This window comes from Schistocerca nitens, chromosome 2 (genome assembly GCF_023898315.1).
Source record: "Schistocerca nitens isolate TAMUIC-IGC-003100 chromosome 2, iqSchNite1.1, whole genome shotgun sequence".
NCBI lineage: Eukaryota > Metazoa > Arthropoda > Insecta > Orthoptera > Acrididae > Schistocerca > Schistocerca nitens.
Window position 1 is genome coordinate 427,952,481 of NC_064615.1, and position 26,105 is coordinate 427,978,585.

The window sequence follows — 26,105 nt, forward strand, 5'->3', positions numbered from 1 at the left end:
TTTTAATCGATTTGTTCCAAAGGCAACCGACACTAATCCCAAGTTTGCGTTGGTACTTATTGGCATCATTTCCCTTGTACGTTACCATATGTAGCTAATAAAAATTTCTCTCATTATTCCAAAGTCTGCGAGCACCTCTTCACTGAGGACGTTATTCGGAGACATACTGATTATTTCGACAATTCCATAGGGAAGAAATATTCTGTGCCTCTTCCGAAACGTCGCCTTAAACGGGGAGCCATATCATCGATTCTGCCTAACTGTCCGACGTACCTTTCGTCAGCTTCTTGTCCAAGGGAAAATGTAGATGAGAGACGGGAGCGTCTTGAAAACAGAAACTTGGAAACAGCTATTGCAGTCAGTGTGTAGAAATTCATTCCCAGTATGAATAGGAAAGATGTTCTGTGACCTTTAATGGTTCCTTAAGAGCTTAGAGGGGATCAGGCTGCCCAAATATTGGCATATTATAAAGTCAGAGAGTGTCATTAGTTTTATTCTAATAGAAACAACAGATATTCCTACACTTTTGTGTTGTGTTCTAGTGAATGTTGACCGGACTATGCAGTTATATGTTGATAAAAATGTAATCACAAATCTTGGTACAAGGAAATTCCTATTACTATTAACAAATTGAATGACTTAACTGACGTTATTGATAACTTGGAAAACTTCACCAGAAAGAACAATGATAGTTCAATAACACACCACTTGCTTCACAAGCTGCGACATCGTCGCGGAAAACACAGTGACTTTAACATTGGACGATGCCACTATGGCTGCAGTACATTAGGACTTTGTTGTTATGAAACAGATATGACGATGGTCAAATGGTTCAAATGGCTCTGAGCACTATGGGACTCAACTGCTGAGGTCATTAGTCCCCTAGAACTTAGAACTAGTTAAACCTAACTAACCTAAGGACATCACAAACATCCATGCCCGAGGCAGGATTCGAACCTGCGACCGTAGCGGTCTTGCGGTTCCAGACTGCAGCGCCTTTAACCCCACGGCCACTTCGGCCGGCCTATGACGATGGTCATTAAAGACCGAAACCGGTAATCTGTTTAACAAAAAAGATTGTGACCGTCGACGTAAATTAAAGAAACTTATTACACCACTTGCTATTCATAACCAATTATTTGAAAAATAAGGCAAATTCTTTTTATGAGACTGAAAGCAGCAAAATTAATTTTTTATGTGAGAAAGTGATTTCAGTAGGTGTCCAAAAGAACCATTACAATACTCGTCAGTTTGTATTATATTTTGTAGTATTTTATTTTCAATATCACCACATGCTTACAAGTTTATAAGATGTACACACTATCTTGTGTTAACCGATACTAATACACTGCATAATATTTATCCACATTTCCAAATAAACCCAGCAGCTGAGCAGCTAGGTGACAATTTTCTGTTGCACACAAAACAGATGTTCAGTTTCTTTGTGAATCCATGTTGTTTCACTAATGGTTGATGAAATTCACTTGAAGCCTTATTTAGACTTCACGGGAGGTACAATCTAGGATGCTGCATTCAGTTCGAGAAGTGTGGCAAATAATGCTCAGGTTTTTATGATACGAGGGTGAGTCAAATGAAAAGCTTAAATTTGTAAAAACAAATCGAAATTTTGCGCCGTTATCCTGTAAGTTGGTAAGCGTGCTACAAACAGCGTGCAGAATGGCTTGTAGGTGGCAGCATATGCAGATGCACACATACCGTCGCAGTATCATTGTAAAGATGGCCGCCCCACTTGCGACTTGCCCCAGGGAAGAACAGCGTTGTGTTATTGAGTTTTTACGTAGTGAAGGCGTGAAACCTATTGAAATTCATCGACGAATGAAGGTTCAGTACGGTGATGCATGTTTGTCACAGCAGCAAGTCTACGAATGGAGTAGGAAGTTCGCAAACTGTGTGACTTCAGTGGAAGATGCTCCTCGTCCAGGTCAGGAACAACGAGTTGTGACTCTACAGAACATTGCAGCAGTTGAAGCCATAGTGGAGGAGCACCGCCGAGTGACAATGAATGACACTGCAGCATGTTTACAGATTAGTCATTGGTCAGAACACCACATTGGGCATGATGTGCTCCAGTTTCACAAGGTTTCTGCAAGATGGGTGCCACGGCAGCTGACTCCTGAAACCAGAGAACGACGTGTTGATGCTTGTGAAGAACTTCTTCGGCGCTTTGAACGAGAAGGTGATGGCTTCCTTGCAAGAATCGTTACTGAGGACGAAATCTGGGTTCACTTCCACCAACCGGAAACAAAGAGAGCGAGCATCCACCACACTCACCAGACCTTGCCCCAAGTGATTTCCATATGTTTGGACCACTCAAAGACGCAATGGGAGGAAAGAAGTTCCGTTCTGATGAAGAGGTACGCCACGCAGTGTAGGAGTGGTTGCACGGACTACCAAAAGAATTTTTTTTTTAAGGAATTTTTGCACTTTGTAATCGCTGAAGGACTTGCGTTGAAAAGTGATACAGCTTTGTACCACTTCTGCACAATAAATAATATTTAAAAAAATATTTAAGGTTTTCATTTGACTAACCCTCGTACAAAGTTTGTTGTCTTTGTAGAAAGATGTAGTTAACATCCATCCAGTGAGAAACATAAACGGTGAAGAACTCTTCACTCTAATTAAGGAGATAGTTTCTGGGCTAGGTGCAACAGGTTTTGAGGTAGTCTGTGTTGTTAATGACAAAAATTCAATTAACAGATGGGCAATGTCACTCTTTGCTCCTCCCCCCCCCCCTCCCCCACACCTGTCAACTGTCAATTGTTTACAAACAACCTTGTTATGACTCTCAAGAACTTCTTTTTATTTTAGATTTTGTTCACCCATTAAAATGTGTCAGAAACAATTGTATCAACAAAAAAGATCCTGTTAAAATAATGATGTATCCTCAGTTTGAAATTGTTTCAGAAAGTATGCAGCTGCTTATGGATAAGTTCTCTAGAGTTAAAAAGGTACATGACACAGAATGTACACAGCCAATAAAATTTGCCGATAAACTTAATTTAAAGCCTCTTTATCCAAACAATCTGCAGTGACAAAATGTGAAACTTGTGCTTAATAGTTTCAATAAGATGACTAGTCAAGATTTGTTAGCCTTGGGGGAACATCATATTACTGAAAGCGTTGAGAGCACTGCCGTAAGTCATTAAATTGATTTGTACATGGTGAAACATTTTAAATGTTATCTCACCTGGTAGAAATATTCGTTTCGAGGATTCACTTTAGAAACCACTCTGCAGCACAAGTGAAGAAAATATCAGATATGTAGACAGATTTTTATCATGCCTGGATATATGGAAACATTGTCCTGATCATACATTTGGGTTATCCAATGGAACATATGTGACCATATTACATACCACTCATGAAACGCCATTTCAAATGATTACATCGAAACATCAGTATACAAAACAGATGTATTTCTGTAAATCAAGTCTCATGATCAAACAGTATGTTTTGAAATCAACGTAAACGGTAACCAAAGTTTTGTTTACTGGGTACAGGTAGTTAGCCAACATACATACTTTATTCCGAATTGCTTATACAGATAAATTCACAGAAATTAACTACATTAATACAGAGTGCAGATTTTTCACAGGATATTACATTGTAAACGTCGCTTCTTTTTGTTGCAGTGCTTCATATATTAAATGAAATTAGCAGCGCGTTCAGTCGGTGGTTTCAGTTGCATTGTTGGTACGGCCATTAAATCCAGCACTGTAGCATATTCTGTCCGCCCACAAGTGACCTACCAGAAATGATGTCACACAGCATACTCCTCTTGGTGGGGAGGCCTGTATGCTAGAAGGTGTTGGCAAACGCCACGAAGTCATGGACCCAAGTTGTCAGCAAGGCAGTGAGCATGCTGGAGGTTTCACCATAATGATGTGCGCTGTGGTTACGTGGAATGTACTGGGTCCTCTGGTCCAATTGAACCGCCCATTGACTATAAATGGTCATGTTTGTTAACTTGGAGACCATTTGTAGCTGGCCTGGGTGGTCGAGCGGTTCTAGGCGCTACAGTCTGGAACCGCGCGACCGCTACGGTCGCAAGTTCGAATCCTGCCTCGGACATGAATGTGTGTGATGTCCTTAGGTTAGTTAGATTTAAGTAGTTCTAAGTTCTAGGGGACTGATGACCTCAGAAGTCAAGTCCCATAGTGCTCAGAGCCATTTGAACCATTTTTGAGACTATTTGCAGCCAGTCATGGTCTTCATGTTGCCAAACAACGATGGCATTTCACCGGAACACAATTGTTCACGATTGGTTTGAAGAACACTCTGGACAACTGAAGCAAATGATTTGGCTACTTAGACCTCCCATCATGAATCCCAGCGAACATTAATGGGACATAATAGAGAGGTAATTTCGTGCAGTACATCTTGCACCGGCAACATTTTTGCCGTTATTGATGGCTATAGAGGGAGCGTGGCTCAGCATTTCTGCAGATGACTTTCAACTACTTGTTGAGCCCGTGCCACGTCGAACTGCAGCACTATGCCTTGTGAAAGGAGGTCCTACACGGTATTAGGAGGTACCCATCACTTTTGTCACCTCAGACTACTTCACAAGCTTTGTCATGACACATATAAACGGTGATGACCCAGGCTCTAAAACTTCTGGATAACTGCTAGATGACAACTACGAACAAGCCGATGACAGTAATTAAACTACTAACTTCAACCGAAGAAAACATGCCTTCCAGTACAGTAAACGTCTACGTAATTCTGTGCAGCAGCAGTCACGGCCATGTTGCACTTGTAATGGTCTGCAAAACTTAATGACGAAAGTAGCTTTCACATGATATGTCACTGCCAAGTAACACGGTTCGATGAAACTTGGACCATATGCAGAAATATCTGCTACAGTGTAGTACAGAAGGTAACTGGAAAAATGCAATAAGACAAATAGAAATGACACTGGTGTTCAAAGATAATTATTAACACTGAATAGACCGCGATTTATGACGGTGCCCTGGACATTACAAAAGGTGGGACATGGTCCTTAATCGGGTGTGCAATTACCACAGACGGCGGTGCATGCTGTGCAGAATGCTTTCAGTTTAGGCACCAGGTTGGCAGTCGGTACGCCCATGCAACGTTAAACCTTCCCACGTCATAACACATGGACCACCAAAGCAATAACGTTGAACAATGTTCTTGGGTGCATTATGTTGCCTCATATGTCGAAAGGTTGGAACACATAACTAACACAGGTACAATGTCGGACAAGTCCATTTTGGTGGTCCAGGTGGGTGTGGAGAGGCGTATGTTGCGTGGGCGCACTGACCTCCCGAACACGGTACATTCATCGTCAACACTCTTGTGTCCCTGTACTCCTTCCCCATATGCGTCGTTCAAACGGTGTATTCGATCCTGACTTCATTTTAATGGATGACAATGCTCTATTGCATCGAACTGCGCAGGTGGAGGAGCTGTCGAGACGAAAGGATATTGGTCGAACAGACTGACCAGCCCGTTCCCCGACTTAAATCCCATGAGAAACGTGTGGTATGCGTTTTGCAGCATGTGCATGTGCACCAACGACTGTCCAGCAGTTATCAACCGTTATGGAATGGCATGGAACGCCTTATCACAACAGCTCCTTACCAGTCTTGTGGCCAGCATGGGAGCACGATGCAGAACATGTATTGCCGTGGTGATCACACACCCAATTAAGAATCATATTCTGCCTTTTGTACTTTCCAATGAACCATCATAAATCGCGGTGACTTCTATGTAAATTATAATCTTTGAATAAAGTGTCATTTATGTTCGTCTCATTACGTACTTGTTTCAGCTCCTTTCTGTACTATATTGCACCATTTCTTTGTATGTATGGTCCAAGTTTCGTCAATCTATGTTACTTGGCAGTGATACATCATGTGGAAGCTACTTTAATCCTTACTTTCTCCACGGCAGTGTACAAAGAGACTGAAAATGGAGCCATATTCGGTAAAACGAACACAGAAGCCAAATGCGCAATTGGAAATGTCGGAACAATCTTGAAAACAATTATACCGTCTTAGAAAAAGACGCCCGTAATTTAAATTATTATACACGACTGCAATCCGGAATAGAGCACATGTATAAACTCAAAAAATTCAATAGGAAAGACTCTGATTTTGCGGAACATTGAGAACTGCTAACATTCAGGATTAGAAAGATGAGACACAAGAGTCAAATCACTTCTAACAATCATGCACAATCCTTAACTGCGAGAGAAGGGTCAAGGTGTAGGATAAACATAAAAGAGAAGCGAAGGGACAACGTCAAGCGAATAAACTTCATTAACACTGGTAAAGCTTCATTCAAGACTAGAATATTTTCTCAACAACCCATAAAATTATGGAAAGTTCTGAAAAGAACTCTCACAGATCAAACCAGTTAAATTAATCGTTTAATAGATCATATATTACCTCACAAGTTACCAGCCCCCTAAGTGCAAGGCCTGACTTGATAAAGAAGCAGTTACAATATGTTTGTCATTGATGACGTGAAGTGTGATATTTTCATAGCTAAATTTAAAGTGAGAAGTTATCTTAGAATAATAATCCACCAAGAAAGAAAATTATATAATGCATGAAGCTGTTCAAGGAGCCACCAAACTGGTTTGCCTAGACAGCTTTTACAGTGTATTCTTTAAAAAAAAAGTTGTATGTAAATAAGTGCTCAAGATGACAGAACGAATGAATAAATAAATAAAAATTAGACCCAAAAAAGTAAAAATACGAAGTAAAATATACTGGTTCCAGAAAGATAATTGGTCTTTGATGAAATATTGTTTTCAATAAAATGGTACACATTGCAAAGTAATGCAAGAGACGACTTCAAATGAGTGGCTCAAATGACACGCCGGCATCTTAAAATTAATTTTATTTTATTTTTGACAGTTTTCCGGCAACGACCACTAATTTAAAGAAGACGAAGGTTTACCATGGAGTTAATTCCCATAACATTTCACACACTTTTTTTTTTCCATGGACCTGATCTTAAACATTCAGCAGCAGGTAAGTGGGCGGTAGGACGCAACGCGCCAGTATTTCTTCTGCAGCTCATTGAAGTGAACTTCATCTCTAGATTCACATCTGTTCATAACTAACTTAGTTTCTACATGCAAATTATTCTGAGACCCTGAGAGAACTTACACCTTTCTATCTTATGAGATATATAGCTTCAGTAATCACCTATTTTACTTGGCAAACTTATAACAATATCATCACTGCATTCAACATTAAACTCTTTTGTAAGCGTTTTTTTTTAATAAATGATAGAACTATTACTAAAGTATTATATTTGATAATTATATTACCTGAGGAACTGCATCAAATTTAGCTATTGCATCAGGATATGAAATGAACGCTAAGCCAGTTCCGCTTCTCACAACTTCAGAAATGTCGTCCACACCCATTTCATATGCAAGATTTCCTAGGATGGAGAAGATAGTGAAACCAGCCAGTAGGCTGGTGAACGTATCCAGCAGCGTCACTATCATAGCATCCCTGAAAAAAGTTTTCTATTATTAATAGCTTAATGCTAGTGTATAATAAGTAACTGTGACCTGTACGATACTGTTTTTACCTGTATATATTATGCTTGAAGTTGTTGTATGACGCTAGCATCACCAGTGTACCGAATGACATGGAAAGCGAGAAAAAACACTGCGTCACAGCAGCGTACCAAACCTAGAATTACGGTATTGCAATAGTGACAATATAATATCTGGACTTTTCCTTAACTTTTATTGGTATATTAACACGCTATGCTGTAAGCTTCTTTCGGAGTGGAGAGTACAACAAAGAGAAATATATCACTCTACTTCGCAAGTGCTTAGAAAGATTGTCTATGCTGGTGCGAAAAGACTTGAAAGGTAAGTTGCACGTTATCATAGTGGGCCAAGTAATTTTTATTTAATGCTGCACTACACATCAGAGTCATAAATGACTCTATTTTTCTTCATTGACACAAAGTATGTAAAAAAAAAACAATGGTCCGAACTTTGCGCAACAAGGGTGGCACACTGTTAGAGGAGAGTATATGCTCCGGGGTTCCTGCAGATTCAATTCTGCTGCAGTTCGGATAACAAGTTCACTACAATGCGCAAGTGAAATGGGGTGACAACTGGAACCTAGAATATAGAAATCCGCTCCTTGGTCACGAAGCGATTCGAGAACCACTATGTAAACGTCCTTATCGTTGGAATATTTCTTTCCTCCCAGATAGTCTTTCAGTTTGATGAAAAGAAGGAAATTATGCGCTGCAAGATCTGGATTGTATCACCAATGTGCGGTCTTGGTCAAATTGTTGGCACCATGTTACTAATTGCTTTTGGTCCGTATACTGGCAGAATTCCACAGTGAATCTGTGAGCAATTAAGACGTTTTCCGGCCTGGGTGGCCTAGCGGTTCTTGGTACTACAGTCTGGAACCGCGCGCCGCTACGGTCGCAGGTTCGAATCCTGCCTCGGGCATGAATGTGTGTCATGTCCTTAATTTAGTTAGGTTTAAGCAGTTCTAAGTTCTAGGGGACTGATGACCTCAGAAGTTAAGTCCCATAGTGCTCAGAGCCAATTAAGACGTTTTGCCCACAAGAAACGTAATGTGCCTTATACATCAACTCTGGAGTGCGGTTCCGGTTGCCGCCCCATTTCACTTGCACAATGTGATAGACTTGTTAATTCGAACTGCAGCAGAACTGTGTCTGCAGGAAACCCAAAATATGTACTCTCTTCGGACAATCGATCACTCTTCTTGCGCAGTGATTTTAGTGTGGTACGACATGGGTAACTTACTTTCTGAAGTCTGTAGGTATGAAACGTATGATACATGAATTGAATCACTCCTTGTAGACCCACAGTCACACGAAAAACGGAAAGCAATGATGTTCAAAGATCTATTGAGAGGTTGTCAGCTAATGGGAACTCCTTAAATACAGAAGAATTGTACTGTGTACAGATTTACACTTAGGTTACTACTCTAAAAAATATCAAATTATCAGTAGAGGGAATTTATTTAATTTTTTATCAAAAGGTAGTAATAATAACTGCTTGTCATTGCACGTCTTGAAGACAAACTAATCAATAAGTTAGCATACACATAAACTTGAGAGAGAGAGAAAGGGAGAGCGAGGGAGAGAGTGAGAGAGGAAGAGACAGGTGACCATATGTATATATGTAATTCTGATATCTCCTCCAAAACCTCTGGATCGATTTCAGCAAAATTTTGCACACAAACAGTAAACTTCATGTGTATGAGCACTGTGGGGTTTATAGTCACATAGCTCAATACTAAATGATATATCGACAAATCATCATACAGATTATCCTGTACAACAGGTGTGTTGTGAAGAAATAGTATCATCCTGCCTTAACAATACTTTGCAGGCAGCCTACATGTCAGGGACAAACAAATCATTATCAATTCCTGTCTTGAACGGCAGGCATATTCTGGTGATAGTATCGACCTGCTTTAGCGACCTGTCTTACAGGAGCTACATATGCAAATGGACATGGATGGGGGAATGTCACATTAAATACCTTTCAGATGTCTTGTTCTCAAACTGAATTTATTTGGCTACTTGTTTCAGCATTTAACTACTCCATCTTCAGACCCATGACTGATGTGTAGGAAGATTCTACTTCGGTTCTGATCAAAACAGGGGCCAGCAATACTAGTATTAGTAGATTTCTGGTTGCTATAGCGATCATCTACCAACTGATAAGAACCGAGGTAAAATCTTCCATGTCCGTCAGGGGCCTGAAGATGGCGTAGTAAAACGCTGTTTGCCAAACAAAGTAAGTCTGGAAACTAAATGACTGAAAGGTATTTAAGTTGACATCTTGTATCTAACAGCTGAGTCCTGCAACCATCTCTAAAATGATGGAAAATACAGAGACTGGATGGGGAAAATTGACATGATAGAGGAAGAGATGGACACAGAGAGGGGCAGGATGACATGTATAAGGAGAAAGGGGCCAGCAGAGGATGGACAGAGAGAGCGGGAGGCGGAGATTGATAGGGGCCAGTAGGAAATAAATAGGGACAGATGGTGATGGACAGGGAGAGGGGGCCAGGAGGGGAAGCATAGGGAGAGGGGCCAAGACAATATGAAAAGAGAGATGTGGTCGGAAGGAGATGGAGAGTAAGAGAGTGGGCAGGAGATGGATAGTGGGAGAGGAGAGAAGATATGGGGGAGACAAGGGGAGAAGAAGATTGGATTGGGGAGGAGGAGATGGACAAGGGGAGAGGCAGGGGGAAAGGACATGGTATAGCATCACTTCTTGAAAAAAGTAATGAAAATTACTTTATGTATAGGTGACTACAATGGAGCCGCTATTTAATCTCAGTAAATGTAAAACGGCGTCTCACAATAATTTCCATTTCATTTTAGGCCAAAGGTACAGTTTTATTGAAAGAAATTATTTTAAGTGCGTACACTACCATTGCACGTAGGCGGCTATACTGGAGCATCAAGCCTCACAGAGAAAAATAATTGTTTGAATATTATATTAAATTTGCTTATTGCATTACGTTAAAGAAAGATAATTCTTTTCATCCATCGTGAGTAAGACGGATGTCTTCACGTTAGAATATGCAGGATATTTCTGGCCATAAATCCTTTCCATATTTTCAGAATTAAATAGCTATGAAGAAATTTTATCAATTTTAACAGCAATGGCGTCGCTTCAACAATGTAATTACAAATGACTAGGGCAACATTTAATTGCTATGTAATTAATTAAATAAAGGGGACAGGGAAGGTAATTTCTTGCTACTAACAAAAACATATACTGCATTAAATAGTAACATATATATTTAGCAGAAATTCCAAATACACTACATATAGTAGAAATAATTCTTTACAGACTGTAATCGAAATGCAACATCAGAACCAACCAGGCACGGATAACAAAGAAGAAGAAGAGAGAGAAGACAATGAAATCATTTCTTGTATACTACGATACAGAGATACCAGTAATTCAATTCTCTGAGCACGTATAGTGCCTCCATTGTAGTCACTATCGATTAAGTAATTTACGTTACTTTTTCAAGAAGCGGTGCTATTGTGGACACACGCAGAGAGAGAGAAGGACAAAGATAGAGGAACAGAACGGTAAGAGACGGAAAGGTTGAGAAGGAAGAGGAGATGGACAATGAACAACAGAAGTGGGGGAGGAGGTGTCGGACAGAAAGAGGGGTTAGTATGAGATAGACAGAAAAAGAGGAAGAGAGAAGGACATATATACATACATCTAAGATGCACTTTTCATCGTGCTGGAGATGTCTGTAATCCATGTCTCAATATGTCATACCAGAATGGCAATTAAATACCACACTCCAGATTGCTTTTTACTGCAAAATTTGATACCGTGTCTAGTCTTCAGTTACAAGGATTTTTGGTCTGATTCATTGGTTCTAGCCACTTCCCGTCATCCTTCAAGTGTAGCCATTATTCATCAACTGTTAACAATATTTTGTAGTGGAAGTGTGCCTGGAGTAAACCTTTCCGCATTTTTTCAACAAATATCTGCACACACTCTAGTCAGCCTAAATCACAAATTCGGCGCATTATGCACAGTGACAAACGTTAGCAGGAACTTTTATTTCGTATGTTTTAATAGCTGCTTTTACATCTGTAGCCAAGAAAATTTAAATTGGTAGAAATTTCGACATCAAAAAAGAACAACCCTAATAAATCTCGGAATATGTGTGGAACAGCGACAGCACAGAAATGATGTAAATGTAGATTTATTAGCTTTCTCTCTAGTGTTATTGGGAACAACAGGATTACTATATTCTTATCTAGTGAAGAGTCGTTAAAGGCGATGGGAATTTCTAAGGAATAACCAGTGAGACACATCGACTGCAAAACGCTTTAATATTAGAAGGGTGACCTCTAATGTGCTACAGTAATCAGCGTCCGAGAAATTTGTTTGTCACACAGTGACTATTCGTGTTGTATGGAGCATACTGCTCTGATATGTGAAGAGTATCATGTGCAGTGAGGAGATATCAACGGACTATGGAACTCGACCACAACAAAAGTTGATCCCTGTGTTGTCTGCACGGCCATAGGGAGCAATACAGTTCTGTCTACAGAAATGGCGATGGAGCTCTTAAATTAAGACTAGCCTTGATTCAAGTTGTTCTCTGTTGATGGCGACATGTGTTTGACGCTACTGTGATGCTTGCGCTCTTGAAGACTACTTGGTGGAAAGGCACAGTGGACAAATATGAAGAGCAACGGGGAGGGGTGCTATTTGGGGGTGTGTGGTATAGTCATCACTCTTACAACTGATCTGATACAGCTCTTCACTATTTCCTCATGTGATAACCTGTTTATCCTCAAGTAGTACTTATCTTCACCGTCGTCAATTATTAGCTGCATATACACTCCTGGAAATTGAAATAAGAACACCGTGAATTCATTGTCCCAGGAAGGGGAAACTTTATTGACACATTCCTGGGGTCAGATACATCACATGATCACACTGACAGAACCACAGGCACATAGACACAGGCAACAGAGCATGCACAATGTCGGCACTAGTACAGTGTATATCCACCTTTCGCAGCAATGCAGGCTGCTATTCTCCCATGGAGACGATCGTAGAGATGCTGGGTGTAGTCCTGTGGAACGGCTTGCCATGCCATTTCCACCTGGCGCCTCAGTTGGACCAGCGTTCGTGCTGGACGTGCAGACCGCGTGAGACGACGCTTCATCCAGTCCCAATCATGCTCAATGGGGGACAGATCCGGAGATCTTGCTGGCCAGGGTAGTTGACTTACACCTTCTAGAGCACGTTGGGTGGCACGGGATACATGCGGACGTGCATTGTCCTGTTGGAACAGCAAGTTCCCTTGCCGGTCTAGGAATGGTAGAACGATGGGTTCGATGACGGTTTGGATGTACCGTGCACTATTCAGTGTCCCCTCGACGATCACCAGTGGTGTACGGCCAGTGTAGGAGATCGCTCCCCACACCATGATGCCGGGTGTTGGCCCTGTGTGCCTCGGTCGTACGCAGTCCTGATTGTGGCGCTCGCCTGCACGGCGCCAAACACGCATACGACCATCATTGGCACCAAGGCAGAAGCGACTCTCATCGCTGAAGACGACACGTCTCCATTCGTCCCTCCATTCACGCCTGTCGCGACACCACTGGAGGCGGGCTGCACGATGTTGGGGCGTGAGCGGAAGGCGGCCTAACGGTGTGCGGGACCGTAGCCCAGCTTCATGGAGACGGTTGCGAATGGTCCTCGCCGATACCCCAGGAGCAACAGTGTCCCTAATTTGCTGGGAAGTGGCGGTGCGGTCCCCTACGGCACTGCGTAGGATCCTACGGTCTTGGCGTGCATCCGTGCGTCGCTGCGGTCCGGTCCCAGGTCGACGGGCACGTGCACCTTCCGCCGACCACTGGCAACAACATCGATGTACTGTGGAGACCTCACGCCCCACGTGTTGAGCAATTCGGCGGTACGTCCACCCGGCCTCCCGCATGCCCACTATACGCTCTCGCTCAAAGTCCGTCAACTGCACATACGGTTCACGTCCACGCTGTCGCGGCATGCTACCAGTGTTAAAGACTGCGATGGAGCTCCGTATGCCACGGCAAACTGGCTGACACTGACGGCGGCGGTGCAAAAATGCTGCGCAGCTAGCGCCATTCGACGGCCAACACCGCGGTTCCTGGTGTGTCCGCTGTGCCGTGCGTGTGATCATTGCTTGTACAGCCCTCTCGCAGTGTCCGGAGCAAGTATGGTGGGTCTGACACACCGGTGTCAATGTGTTCTTTTTTCCATTTCCAGGAGTGTATTACAATCCCTCTTGCATCATGGAAGTTTATTCCCAAATTTCTAATCACATGTCCTCTCGTCCTGTCCTTCCTTCTCTTGAAAGGTTTTCACATGTTTTTTTCCTCACCGATTCTGCGGAGCACCATTTCATTTGTTGTTTGGTCAGTCCACTCAATTTTCAACGTACGTGTGTAACATCATGTCTCAAAAGCTTCAGGTCTCTTCTGGCTTTTCTTACTGTCCATAACGAACTTACACATCATCATCCTGTTATCCATTCACAGTATCAAGTAAAGGCCTATGTTTCATACAAGAAACTTTTGACTCTTGAATAATTTCCTTGCCTGTGCTATTCTGCTTCTTTCGTCTTCCTTGCTTCGTTCATCATGTGTTATTCCACTTTAAAGTTGTAATACAACTGATCAGTGGTCCTGTTTTCGTTATCTTTTCTACTTACTGGTAAATTCTGAGAAGCTGATACATAAATATTTTTCTGAAATTACATAAATCTGGGTTTTTGAATGAACAAATGGTAATGTATTGTTTATTTCTATTCAAACATAAAAAATTATATTCGGTCTATGCATCGAAAGTAACTATTATTAATTTAATTATTTTTCAGAAAACATTTTTTTCGTATTTCCATTTTAATTTTAAATTGTAAATAAAGTTGAAATTATTGCCATTATCACCATTTTTGCAAATTATTCTGAAAATATTTGAAAATAACTAATTAGCTATGCATAAATTTCTATGAAAATAAAAGAATCGATACTTTGTAAGAATTATGTCCTGTGCGTGGGTGTATCTTTGTTCTTCAGGGGTTAATATGTAGTTATGGTAAGGAGAAGTACAGAGTTAGATGTTCACTGTAACAGTATGAAGACTAAATTGTGATATTATGAGCAATACAAAATGAAGAAAATAAAACATCAGATGGAAGAAACTGAAACAAGCAGTGATCAAATTTAAACAATAAAATTCGATCATATTCCTAAATGTGAAATTTATTGTTTCAGTGAGCCAAGTTTTTTGACAAGCTATGTTTATTAATGATAAATTGCTAAGAGGAAATGAGTACCTATGTATTTTACTATTATTCTGCCTTACTTCTCGCTTATAATAGTTGCACTGTAGTAGTGCAGGTATTGTTTATAAAAGTTCTCTTCTTTGTCAGTTTCTAACATTTAATTGTTTTTTCACAGGAGAGAGCCATAATAATGTTGGTGCTCTGAGATTTTGGTACTGCAGTAAATTTATGTCTTTCAGACCAAGAAGGAGAAGTAGATGCGAATTTACAAGGAATGTGGACCAATGAAATTATTCCTCAACTGAAAGAATTGTTGTTGGATTGAGACCTAAATACAACAATCATTACTGGTGGAAAATAAGGCAATGATTATTAATTAATCTGCTGGTTGTACCTGAGGCAGCAATGTATGTGACCATGGGATTGCTGCATAGCCAAATACTTTACTTTTTTCCTTAATTTTTGGTGTGAAACTTAAAAGCCAATGAACATGTTTAAGAAGAAACTAGAACAAGAATTAATGAAATGCGAATGTATTAAAGATGTTACAGATACAGTAACAGCTAGTTTAGAATGCATACTAGCAACAGTTGAAGTATCTGTTATAAAAAATTTAGAAAAGATTACTAAATGGCCAAAACAAAATGTGGCACTGTTAAACAATCACAGAATAAATGTTTCCAAGCTACTACATGAAGTAGAATGCACCAAACTGAAATTAGTGTTCAAGACGATATAGTAAACTTGCAAATTTTGTCAAAATTTTAAATTATTGTATTGAGGGAAAAGGTCAAAACAAAATTTTTGGAAGAGAAATATTAATAGTAGCCAGTAAAGAAGAAGAAGTTTATGTTAAGAATCTGAAGATGAGGCCAAAAACGTGACTGAAGCACAACCTATTTTACTAGCTGAACCTATCAATGTAGTTAGTGTAGAAAATATTGTTGCTTATAAAATAATTAACAGAGAGGAATGTGTAAATAAAATCATTTAATGGTTAAAAAACAAATTGTTTTTATCTTGAAAAATGTTAATATTTTAAGTAAAAATATGAAGAAGTAGTCAATGTTGATGAAGAAGCTAGCTTTCTTGTTTTTTGAATGAGAACAGTAACTAGCGAAAATTAAAAGGAAGTGTCAGAGGTGTAATGATAGAATTATCAGCACTGTGCCCAACAAATCGGGATAAGCCTTAAAAGAAATTTTGACAGTAATTCAAAAACAGGGAGTTAGAAGAATACTGATCTAAGGTATATATTATGTTAACTCATGTAAAATAGTTGTATTTGACAAAACATATGAAAATCTTCATCTTTTAGTTACACTGAATGAGAGAATATTTGCAGTATGTGAAAGCAAATTACATCTGTTCATGACGTAAAGGTAGATAATTTTCGTTTATTTGTGTAGACTTGAAACAAAAAGTGAATTAAGATATACCAGTAATGTTATGCATGATTATGGAATGATTGTAGAATTATGTTCAGTTTTTACTTTAAAATGGAAAAAGTGCAGCCAGGTGAATTCTACAAAGAGTGAAAAAGCCTAAAAACAAAGAAATGTGTCTTGGAAAACCAAGAGAGGCGTAACAATAGTCTATCTGTTGCTGAAAACCCAAAGAGTTCTGTATATGTATTTTGGAAATTGACATTTATGATTTAATTTCATGACAGTTCATAAATTATTTGTTATTACAATTTATACATATAAAAGTTCTTTCAGTGTACAATGTTTCTGCATACTCTATGTTAGGATTTATGTTCAATTGTGTTAGATAAATACTTTTACTTGAGTTATGCTTAATGCTGACGACTTGAACTAGGTTGTAGGATAAAAAATACTAGGAAATGTAACATGTTGTGTTGATGTTATCTAAAATGATTTTGTACATAAAGTAATGTCAATGGATGGTGTCTTGAAGGGAGGATATAAGATGAACATCAACAAAAGCAAAACGAGGATAATGGAATGTAGTCGAATTAAGTCGGGTGATGTTGATGGTATTAGATTAGGAAATGAGACACTTAAAGTAGTAAAGGAGTTTTGCTATTTGGGGAGCAAAATAACTGATGATGGTCGAAGTAGAGAGGATATAAAATGTAGACTGGCAATGGCAAGGAAAGCGTTTCTGAAGAAGAGAAATTTGTTAACATCGAGTATAGATTTAAGTGTCAGGAAGTCATTTCTGAAAGTATTTGTATGGAGTGTAGCCATGTATGGAAGTGAAACACGGACAGTAAATAGTTTGGACAAGAAGAGAATAGAAGCTTTCGAAATGTGGTGCTACAGAAGAATGTTGAAGATTAGATGGGTAGATCACATAACTAATGAGGAGGTACTGAATAGGATTGGGGAGAAGAGGAGTTTGTGGCACAACTTGACCAGAAGAAGGGGTCGGTTGGTAGGACATGTTTTGAGGCATCAAGGGATCACCAATTTAGTATTGGAGGGCAGCGTGGAGGGTAAAAATCGTAGGGGGAGACCAAGAGATGAATACACTAAGCAGATTCAGAAGGATGTAGGTTGCAGTAGGTACTGGGAGATGAAGAAGCTTGCACAGGATAGAGTAGCATGGAGAGCTGCATCAAACCAGTCTCAGGACTGAAGACCACAACAACAACAACATTTTTATCAGGTCTGTGTTTTGTGTGATAACCATGTCTTGTTTTGATAAATTTTGTCATTGTTTAGACGAAATTATACTGATTTTCAAACTGAATATACAGCACACTGTTTTGGACAAAAAAATATTGTTAGGTATCATTTAAGATAACATGGAACATTATTATGCTTGGCTAATAATTTTTGGATGTATTTTGGAATCATTGTACTGATCTGAAGTGGAATTTGAGTAATCAATATTTTTTGGGAAATAATATCACTAAATGTCTTCTGAGTTTCTATACTGATTGGTTTCATGGAAAGGTTTTATTTTGGATACATTTGGTAAATTAATATAAAACATTTGTGGGTAGTTTTGCTAATATGGGAAAGCCTTAATGTTAGACTTGCTCGTTAACTATTTGCTGTCAGCACCTGTATAGAATTATTATTAAAAAATGAAGCTAGGATAAGCATTTTGTATTGAATAGCTAGTAGATTAGGCTGACAAGTCATGTAAAATTTGAAGTTTTATTTCATTCCAGTTACGTTTTTGATGAGAATGTTCTCTATGGAGAGAAGATTGTTTTTTAGATCAGGTAGGTAGAATTTGAGTGGTATGACAGAAGACAGACATTAGAAAAACCATGAATAAGAACCAAATGATTTTAATTTCAATTATATATGTACTATGATCAAAATATTTTTAATTTTTGCAATTTGGAGAATGTTTCTGTTGTAAGTTTTCTATGTGTTTTGAGAATTAAGGTGATTAAAGTGATGCTGAAATGATGTTCTGTTGAAAGTTGATATGAAGTAAAAGGTGAAGAAGTCAGAGTTTGGAAATTGTATTCTGATTTATAGTATGGTACATTCACTTGCAAAACAATGTATGTGTTTACATCACGGATTTAGTTGAAGGTCATAATGTACCTGCTGTTGATCTGAGAGCTAAGAAAATTTTTTTATTATATTTAATAATTTGTAGACAATAACGTGATGCAATAACAGAAATAGAGAAAGTAATTAACAATGAAAAATAGCTGTAATCCAATTATGTATACTGTCCAGTACTATGTACCACCACCTATGAAACAATTCTGATTACATTAAAATGGGATAATATTTTTTGTATGAAATAAACTGAAGTGTACTAATGCACTATGAGTGTTAAGGAAGTTTTCTGTGTGAATTTTGTGTTTTTGAGAGTTACTTTGTTACTCTGATATGGATTGTGCAGTTTAGTGTTTCTGGTTGTAAATATTACTGAATGATATTGCACTGCATGTGCTTTATGTTTTGCCCTCTCTTGTCTGATGATGAAAAGATGAGCAGATTGATTTAATGCAATTTCCAACAATATTGTACATTCTTAATCAATTTTAGGTTTCATCAGTATTAAACAACATTATGTTAAGAAAGGAAGTGTTTAGTAATTACTTTAAATTAAAAGCATGATAGGAACCAAGTGAATGAAAAGATCAGTAATAGTTGGGGGAAGAATCCTTAATTATATCTTATGCATGGTTAAGGGGACTAGCCAGGATATTATTACAGTGTCCAAATACTACATTCAGGCAGTGCAGCTAGTGGCTGTGTTGATCCCAGACTCAGAAGCACTCTGGTCAGGCCTGGAAGGTATGCCAACACTGAATACTGTTCACATGCCTAGCCATGCTTTTGTGCTAGGCCGGGTAGTGAATCTTGCATAAAGTTGTCAGAGGACTTATTGCCATGCACGTCACTGTTCTGAGCTGGTTAAAATACTATTACAAGTAGTGGACTGACATAATGTAGTCAATGGTATGTGGCCACAGGGAAAATCCAGTTAGTACTGATCCACACCCCACTGTAAGAAGTTTGGCTAAATAGACGTTGGATATGCACCTGCTTCTTCTAAATCTTATTCGAGGACAAAAGAATTGCAGAACTTAATGACCCAAAATAAATTCAGTTGAAACAAGAATCACCCAAAATAAAATAAAAAAATGGGAATTTAGTAGGGTTATAAGAAGTGATGTGAAGGGAAAAAAATCGAAAATGTGGAAGAATGTTTTATCACTGAGGAACAGAGCAATGGAGGCTCTATTGTTGACAAGTGTATTAAAAACTAACAGTATCACAAATAAAGAAGGAATGGAAGGACTGGGTTTAAAAATAGAAAGTGTTATACAGAAATCATTCAAGGCCCTGTGCCAACATGTTCAAATTCTAGTAAGAAGACCTCTATAGAGAGTTAAGAAACTTCGTAAACGACAACAGATCCAACTACAAGTAAATAAAGGTGAGTTTAATGTGTAAGCAGTACAACAACTGATCAATAGTTCTTCACTGAAAAATTACCGATGTGATATCATAAATGACAAGCAGTACATGTTACAAGAATTTGTTCAGAGACACTTATTTGTTTTAACACACACAATCGGAAGAAACAGATACAAATGGACTTAACAAGCAAAAGAAGGCGCCAGAAATTAACTCCAATACATTTTCTCAAACAAAAACGAAATTGTACAAGATGTAACAGACCTGAATAACTTTCGAATTATTAATGGTAACACACCCTAAGATAGAGAATAAAATTAGATGTAAGGCTGTTAGGCAGGAAGTCAGAGATAAGTATGAAGAGGCTTTACTTAAAAATAAGGAGGTAAACCAGAATATGCCAAGTAACAATTCAAATAACTTCGAAAATGAAAGGTTTGCAGGCTTAGGCAATGTAGGTAATTACTGAACAAGGGTACATCCGTGTACAACAAAATTGTTGCAGCTATAAGCTATCAAAAGAAAAGTATGACAAATGGAACAAAGCTTATAGAGGGTGAAAGGTTTACTATACAAGATAGTTTGCACATAATGCAGCACACTGACTGCATAAAACTATCTGGAAAAGTCGATTTCAAAACGGAGTGCAGTCGACACTCGCCATTTTTTATCTTTTTTAGATGCTGAAACAAACGTCGACACTACTAAGAATACTGTAAGACATTTAATTCCCTTACATACAAATACACACATGTTATCTTTGTGAAACAATAAGTTTTACGCGTTATTAATATTTATAGAGAAATATTTGTCTAAAATATTGTATAAAAATCGATGAGGGCTATCAGTGCACATAATCTCATTTATAAGTAATTCCTGAGGATACTAAAAGTATAGATCATTATTGTGTATAGAATGTGTCATTCAAGATATTAAACAATTTGCAGAAAACACACCTCTGTGATTTCCTCTTGTCGTATTTCTCAGACAAATATTTTAACGAACAAACCTAGTACCTTAGTCTTCCGAACCTGTCGTATTATTAAACATCACAATGATCGGGAAATAACATAAAAGCCATCTCACATTTGGATTTGCCAGCTGCTCCCACTGTGGCGTGATGAAGAACAGTATTCCATCAACAGCGCCCTCCAGGGTCGCGCCCCTTACAAGAAGCGTGATCAGTATCACGTACGGGAAGAGAGCCAGGAAGTAGGACGCCTTTCCTGAACTCTTCACACCCCGAAGCACAACTAGTGCCACCATGGACCAAGAGAAGAGAGACCCAAGTACGAGGCGCCAGTCCGGAACTCCAATACCTTCATCGAGGGTTTCAGGTTCATTGAGCACGAACTTCCTGCAAACATAAGGCAATTCGTCATCCTTGCTAATCAGTCTTATCTTTCGTTAGTGGTTTATCAGCAGTAGTATTACAGTGCGAGTGCTTCACTTTCACAGTACTGTGAAAACAAGACTAACACTTCTACTGCATTATAATATCATTTCGGCTAACTTGAAACTAGGAAGCGCGCTGTTTATCATTCTGACACTGATTCATTTTCCTTATTCCCATCCTTTCCATCAGTTAGTTACGTCTAACAGTGCGTTAATTTCATACGATCTTGCCGCTTCATCCGCTAAAATGTTCAAAAAAGTCCTTGTGACTATTATGAAAGAGTATTCGTCTTATGGTCGCATGATTCTTTTTTCCAGAACTTTCTTACTATATACATAAAAGGAAAATATTGTTTTTGGCTAGGAATGGCTAGATAATTCTGGCCCATCAGACCACTAGTGGTGGTGATCATACACTGTCTGTCCGTCTTACACAATAGGAGTGCTCTTAGTTACTTGTGTTACATTATTCTTATCTATGTATTTTCTCACACAGCTTAAATATTCATCGGTAAAGTTTGTACCTATGAAAAGAGAGCAAAATCTTTGTTAATGGCTACAGGCCTACAAAATTGGTTTTTAGTGGAAAACAACAATACAACAGTGGCCTGATTTCTGAATAGTTCGTGCAGATTCTCGAATTTGAAATGGCTCCTTAGTTAACGAAGTGTTTCTGTATGTGATGTTGGAAGATACCGATAGAAAACTGTTACCAAAGCATATCTTCCGAAAGTTAATAAAGGCATCTACTTCCTTGAGCCGTGATATATTGATAAATACACTAGAACGTTAGGGAATTAGATTTCAGCTGCGCACTTTGCTTCAGGCTTTTCTAATCAGTAGGACGAAGAAATAATACAGGATTCGACTGGGACACTGAACAAAAAGAAGAAGAAATGATATAGGATTCGACTGGGACACTGAAACATGGAATGTTCAGTGGGACCCCAAACTAGGAATACTTCTTTCCTTATTTTATAGAATGGTCAGAAATGGTCCGAAAAGCTTGCAAAAGTGTTCATGGCAGGTTGGTCTGAGGAATAATTGTTTAGAAAAAAAAATCGATGTGTTGCGCCGTTCCCGAATGAATTTGCATTTAAGATGGCCAGTCAGGTCGTTGGGCGGGCAATTTTGAGCAGCCCGTCAAAGACGATATCGCCAAGCGTGTTCACCATTTGGTTTCCTAAAACCCAATAAGAGATCGATACAAAAACTGGACTTGGGACGGAAGTGAGATTTGAACCCGAGCCAAATGTTGAGCAGTCTCGTGCGCTATCATCTACGCTATGAGAACAACTGACACTACTTGTATCTTCCGGACCGCTAGAATCTGCACGCGCAACAATCTGATTGACTAACTTCAACACTAATTAACTCGGGAACGGAGCAACATACCTATTTTTTTCTTAACAACTATTTCTCGGTACAACCTACCCTCCAACAACCTTTAAGGTCCATGTTTGAAACTAGTAGACTTCTCTTGGCCAGGAATGCCCTTTTTGCCATTGTTAGTCTGCTTTTGATGTCCTCCTTGTTCCATCCGTCACTGCTTATTTTACTGCCTAGGTAACAGAATTCCTTAAGTTCATCTACTTCGTGCCCATCAATCTTGATGTTAAGTTTCTCGCTGTTCTCATTTCCGCTACTTCTCATAACTTTCGTCTTTCTTCGATTTACTCTCAATCCGTACTCTGTACTCATTAGATCGTGTGTTCAATTCAGCAGACCATGTAATTCTTCTTCACTTTCACTGAGGATAGCAATGTCATCAACGAATTTATCCCTGATATGCTCTCACCTTGAACTTTAATTCCACTCTTGAATGTTTCTTTTATTACCATCACTCCTTCTTCGATGTACAAATTGAACAGCAGAGACGAAAGACTACATCCCTGTCTTACGGCCTTTTTCAATACGAGCATTTCGTTCTTGGTCGTTCACTCTTATTATTCTATCTTGGTTCTTCTACATATTGTATATTACCCGTCTCTCTCTGTAGCTTACCCCTATTTTTCTCAGAATTTAAAACATCTTGCACCATTTTACATAGCCGAACGCTTTTTCCAGGGCGACAAATCCCATGAAGGTGTTTTGATTTTTCTTCAGTCTAGCTTCCCTTATCAACATCAACGTCAGACCCGCCTCTCTGGTGCATTTACCTTTTCTAACGCCAAACTGATCATCATATATCACATCCTCAACTTTCTTTTCAATTATTCTGTATATTATTCTTGTAAGCAAATTCGATATATGAGCTGTTAAGCTAATTGTGCGATAATTCTCGCACTTGTCAGCTCTTGAAGTCTTCGGAGTTGGGTGGATGACATTTTTCCGAAAGTCAGATGGTATGTCACCAGACCAACGTGAGTAGTCGTTTTGCTGCCACTTCCCCCAATGATTTTAGAAATTCTGATAGAATGTTATCTATCCCTCCTGCCTTATTTGATCTTAAGTCCTCCAAACTCTGTTAAATTCTGATTCAAATTCTTGATCACCTAACTCTTCTGTATTGACTCCTGTTTCTTCTTCTGTGACATCAGGCAAGTCTTACAATCATAGGGGCCCTGCGTGCACTCTTTCCACCTATCTGTTCTCTCCTCTGCATTTAATAGTGGAATTTCCGTTCCCCTCTTAATGTTACCACCCTTGTTTTTAATTTCACCGAAGGTTGTTTTGACTTCCTGTATGCTGAGACTGTTCTTCCGACAATCATATCTTTTTCGATTTCTTCACATTTTTCATGTAGCAATTTCGTCTTAGCTTCCCTGCACTTCCTGTTAATTTCATTCCTCAGTGACTTGTATTTCCGTATTCCTAAGTTTCCCGGAACCTTTGTACTTCCTCCTTTCATCGATCAACTGAAGTATTTCTTCTGTTACCCATTGTTTCTTCGCAGTTATCTTAGTTGTACCAAGGTTTCCTTTCCAGCTTCTGTGATGGCCATTTTTAGAGATGTCCATTCCTTTTCAACTGTACTGCCTTCTAAGCTAATCCTTATTGCTGTATCTGTAGCCTTAGAGAACTCCAAGTGTATCTTGTCATTCCCTAGTACTTCCGTATCCCACTTCTTTGTATATTAATTCTTCCTGACTAATCTCTTAAACTTCAGCCTACTATTCCTCATTACTATATTGTGATCTGAGTCTATATCTGCTCCTGGGTACGCCTTACAATTCAGTATCTGATTTCGGAATCTCTGCTTGACCATGATGTAATCTAACTGAAATCTTCCCGTATCACACGGCCTTTTTCAAGTATACCTCCTCCTTTTGTGATTATTGAACAGAGTATTCGCTATTGATAGCTGAAATTTACTACAAAACTCAATTACTTTTTCTCCTCTCTCATTTTTTGTCCCAAGCCCGTATTGTCCTCTAACCTTTTCTTTTACTCCTTCCCTTACAACTTATTTTCAGTTCCCCATGAGTATTAGATTTTCATCTCCCTTTACGTACTGTATTACCCTTTTAATATCCTCACATACTTTCTCTATCTCTTCATCTTCAGCTTGCGTTGTCTATGTTGGTTTGCTGTCGATTCTGAAAAGAACAACCCTATCAGTGAACTGTTACAGTAACACACATTCTGCGCTACCTTCCTATTCAAAATGAATCCTCCTCCCGTTATACCATTTTCTACTGCTGTTGATATTGCCGTTACTCATCTGACCAGAAATCCTTGTCTTCTTTCCATTTCACTACAAATACCCTTATTATATCTAGATTGAGACTTCGTATTCCCATTTTCAGATTTTCCTACCACATTAAAGCTTTTGCCATTCCACGCACCGACTCGTAGAACGTTATGCTTTCGTTGATTATTCAGTCTTTTTCTCGTGGTCACCTCCCTCTTGGCGATCCCCTGCCGGAGATCCGAGTGGTGGCTACTCCGGAATTTTTTGCCAGTGGAGAGATCATTACGACACATTTTTTCAATTACAGGCCACGTGTCCTGTGGATAAACATTACGTGTCTTTAATGCAGTGGTTTGCAATGCCTTCTGCATCCTCATGCCGTTGATCATTGCTGATTCTTCTGCCTTTAGGAGCAGTTTCCGTCCTCTAGGACAAGAGAGTGCCTTGAACCTCTGTCCGTTCCTACACCCTATTTGGTAAGGCCGTTGACAGAATGAGGATGACTTCCTATGCGTGAAGTCTTCGGCCGCCAATGTTGATTATTAATCAAAATTTAAGCAGTGGCGGGATTCGAACCCGGGACCGAGGACGTTTTGATTACTAATCAAAGATGTTAGGGGTATAACATCTAAGTTTTCACCTTATTTGACCGCAAGTCTTTCAAAGCTCGCTAAACTCTGCATCCTTTATGTATTCCACATCGATTTCCATTTCTTCTTCTATCACGTTATCAAATAATTCCTCCCCCTCGCAGAGGCCTTCAGTGTACTCTTTCCAGCTAACTGCAGTGAATATTAATGTTGGCGCACTTGCTTTTAATTCCCCAAATTTTGTTTTGACTTTTCTGTACCAGTGTGACTTCTAATGATGTATTCCCATCTTTTCCTACACGCTTTTTGTATGTCAATCTTATGTCGACCAATGGAAGTAGTCCTTCTGTTACCCGAGGTTTCTTCGCATGTAGCTCCCTTCTATCTAAGTTCGACTGACCAGCATACGTTATTGCTCTTTGAAGAGTGCCTTTTCTACTTCTGCTGAACTGTCTACTTCGGTATTAATTATTTCAGTGTGTACAATGTCAGAGAACTTCAAACGCATCTCATCAATCTTCAGCGCTTCAGTACCCCACTTATATGAACACCGATTCTTCAGACTACTCATCATCATTACTAAATTGAGATCTGAGTCTGTATCTGCTCCTGGGTACGCCTTACAATCCAATATCTGATTTCCGAATATGTTTCTGACCGTGATGTAATTCTGTTGGAATCCTGACGTGTCTCCAGGTCTTTCAAAGTGTACCTCGTCCTCCTCGATGTTTGAACAGTATATTCGCTATTACTAGCTGAAATTTATTGCAGAACCCAA

The 26,105-nt window shown here is 39.2% G+C and overlaps 1 protein-coding gene across 1 annotated transcript in view; it reads right to left on the minus strand.

Annotated features, from left to right (window-relative positions):
- LOC126235066 (sodium-dependent nutrient amino acid transporter 1-like) overlaps positions 1 to 26,105 on the minus strand; it is a 106,703-nt gene that overhangs the window by 48,654 nt on the left and 31,944 nt on the right. The window contains exons 5-7 of the mRNA XM_049943800.1: positions 20,795 to 21,065; positions 7,600 to 7,703; positions 7,331 to 7,520 (exon numbers count right to left, since the gene is read on the minus strand). Coding sequence (XP_049799757.1) covers positions 7,331 to 7,520; positions 7,600 to 7,703; positions 20,795 to 21,065 — 565 coding nt within the window. The remainder of the gene's footprint in view (positions 1 to 7,330; positions 7,521 to 7,599; positions 7,704 to 20,794; positions 21,066 to 26,105) is intronic.